At 35.9% G+C, this 2,500-nt stretch overlaps 1 protein-coding gene across 13 annotated transcripts in view; it reads left to right on the plus strand.

Annotated features, from left to right (window-relative positions):
* Nucleotides 1–2,500, plus strand: part of LOC125031047 (FH1/FH2 domain-containing protein 3-like) — a 137,217-nt gene that overhangs the window by 134,163 nt on the left and 554 nt on the right. For 7 of the 13 annotated variants that reach the window (XM_047621473.1, XM_047621475.1, XM_047621478.1 and 4 more), the window contains one exon: nucleotides 1,590–2,500. This exon is cut by the window's right edge and continues 554 nt beyond it. Coding sequence is in view for 9 of the 13 variants with exons in the window: in XM_047621475.1 (XP_047477431.1) it covers nucleotides 1,590–1,666 (77 nt within the window). In the remaining 4 variants the exon portion in view is untranslated. Of the gene's footprint in view, nucleotides 1–193; nucleotides 298–862; nucleotides 1,006–1,589 lie in introns of those variants that run through there. The other 6 variants (XM_047621472.1, XM_047621477.1, XM_047621479.1 and 3 more) reach the window with 3 other exon arrangements.

A 2,500-nucleotide genomic window follows, 5' to 3' on the forward strand; every position in this document is an offset into this window, starting at 1 on the left:
ACTTAACACTTGCCATTTCTGTTACTTATGCATGATCACTTGCTGTTACTGTTCATATTTTTATGTGTGCATCTGGCAGAATGGGAATTAATGTAAGATTAATTCTTGTATCACTCTTTAAAGACCTTAGACGATTAAATGTAGTTTCTTCGCTTCCTCTATCTGTTGGGTCAAGTTAATTTCTCAACCTTAGCAGGCAGATATTTGAGCGGACGTAGCAGATGGTCTCCAGAACGCGGCCCACAGCGGCCCACTCGTGTTAGCGTGTGATGCTCAATTACGTCATTATCCTCAAAAGTAATGATATGATTGGTTCTTAGGTTCCTGCATGATGATTGGCCTGACCATGCTGGATGATTCTGGTTATGTCATATCTTATTATCATGGCATTTTCTGTAAATGATGGGAAATATACTTTATGTCATTTATTAAATCACCTTACTTTTTATAAATACACACGCACTTCTACACTCACTCTTTCACTCTAGTATATTGCAATTATTTTCTCTGAGGAAAAAAATATTGTCATTACCCACATTAATCTCATGTTCATAGCATGTCCAATCCTTAACATTCCCAGTGATAGATTTTTAATATGATAGACATTTCATATCAAAATTACTATGAAAGATGTAGATGTTGAATGAGAAAAAATGAAAAAGAATAAAAAGAGACAGTTGTTACGTAGGGTTCTGAGTAATCTGTTTTCCTATAAGAAGTGTTCCAGAGGAAAGTAAGCAGTTTTATCTCTCTTCTCATGACTGCAAATATATAAAGAGAACTTTTATGGTATGCTTTATATTAAAAGCATGCAAAAAGCATGAAGAACATTATCAGATGCATGACTAAAATGCATCATTAGTCCCAGCAGCAAATGGTCCACGACGATCTAGATCAAGAAAAGGTGTGCCAGACTTGTCCCACCTGGAGGCTTTGGTACTTCCCAAATAAGAACTCCTTCGCCACCAGCCACTACCCTGGGGACACCTCGCTGCTAAAATCTCTGTAATTTAAATCCTCAGCTTGTGGCGACCAAGATGCATGCTGCTCAGCTAGCTGCAGCTGCAATGCTAGCTTTATAAAATAATGCATTCTCATTTCATTTTATTTTTATTTTTTTATTTATTATTTTATTTATTATTTTTTTATTTCTTTCTTTTCAAATGTCTCAGACCATCTATTTTTCTAAAGAAATGACCTAAGCTTAAAGCAAACTCATCAATTACGATGGACTTTGTTGTGTGACAGTTATGCATAATATAGACCCATGCTTACCTCTGACTTCAGAAATGAAGATTTACTGACCATTAAAAGTGTTGTGACTATGAAATAAGCATGATTTTGTGTGACTAACATGAAAGTTGTGCATAATCATGGAGATAATTAGTGCGTCTTTTCTTTTATGGCATAGCTGACTTAATGTTATGGTACTGAAATCAAAATATATTCTGGCAAACTATTAGAATCCTAAACAAAAGTACATGTAAAATGTTTTCCTTTGATTTTCTTTCTATGGTATAGAACTACTTGGAACCACAATGGTTTACAAAGTTTCTAGAATTGTTTTTAGCAACTGCCTTGTTTTCCAGTGCGGCGCACCCTGAAAAATGGACTTACAGAAGAGGAAAAACGTCTCCTTGCAATGATTGCCGCACAGACCCGTTGAAGCCCCAGCAAACAAGTCTTTCCATACCAATCATCACCCACTCCTGCTATTCTCATTCTCTGGGACTTTCATGATATAACATGGGCTCGTTCTAGAGTCTTACATAGTATTAGCAGATGTTTATGTTTATTCTTTAGGCTGACATCATAAATATATAGTGTTATGTTGGTGATATGATCTAGTCAGTCAGGAGTAGTGAAAAACATCTCCAGGGTCGTCGTTCTGATAGCTGCATCATGGTCATTTTCAATAAGTATATTTTAGCTTCAAACAAATGATCCATGCATACCAATGTCCATATTTCACTAGCCTGTTTTCAAAATGCAATTCTCAATTGCCTAACTCCTAATAATGTAGGAACCTCAGACTGCTGCACTTATAAAGATTCTTGTAGGGTGATTAAGGGAGTCCCTGCAAAATTTATGAACTACCTTTGTCTTTTCTTATTTCCAGCAGCTTTTTCTTTTCTTTTCAAGATACTGTTTAGGTTGCAAATGAATTTTTAATATCCTATGTATGGCAAGTATTTTTTCATATTTAGGAGTTTTAGAAGATAATTTAATCTGCTGTGATGTCCTGTTGAAAATATTGGCTAATGCCTTCTTTGTAAATAGTCCTGCATCAAGTTGTAAAGAGTGCTGTTGCCCTGTGCAGGCTTGTGCCATGAGATGTGTATGCTTCTTGAAGTATGTAAGGGAATATCCCCCAAAATTTCAGTTCAGTGGACATCACGCCTTGTAAAGACACTGTCCCCTCATGAACATGTCTCTTTTTATCATTCTTTCAAGAGGATCTGGTTCTTTAATTGTAATATTTTTGGTGATTCACCTAAGG

This window comes from Penaeus chinensis, chromosome 12 (genome assembly GCF_019202785.1).
Source record: "Penaeus chinensis breed Huanghai No. 1 chromosome 12, ASM1920278v2, whole genome shotgun sequence".
Classification (NCBI taxonomy): Eukaryota; Metazoa; Arthropoda; class Malacostraca; order Decapoda; family Penaeidae; genus Penaeus; species Penaeus chinensis.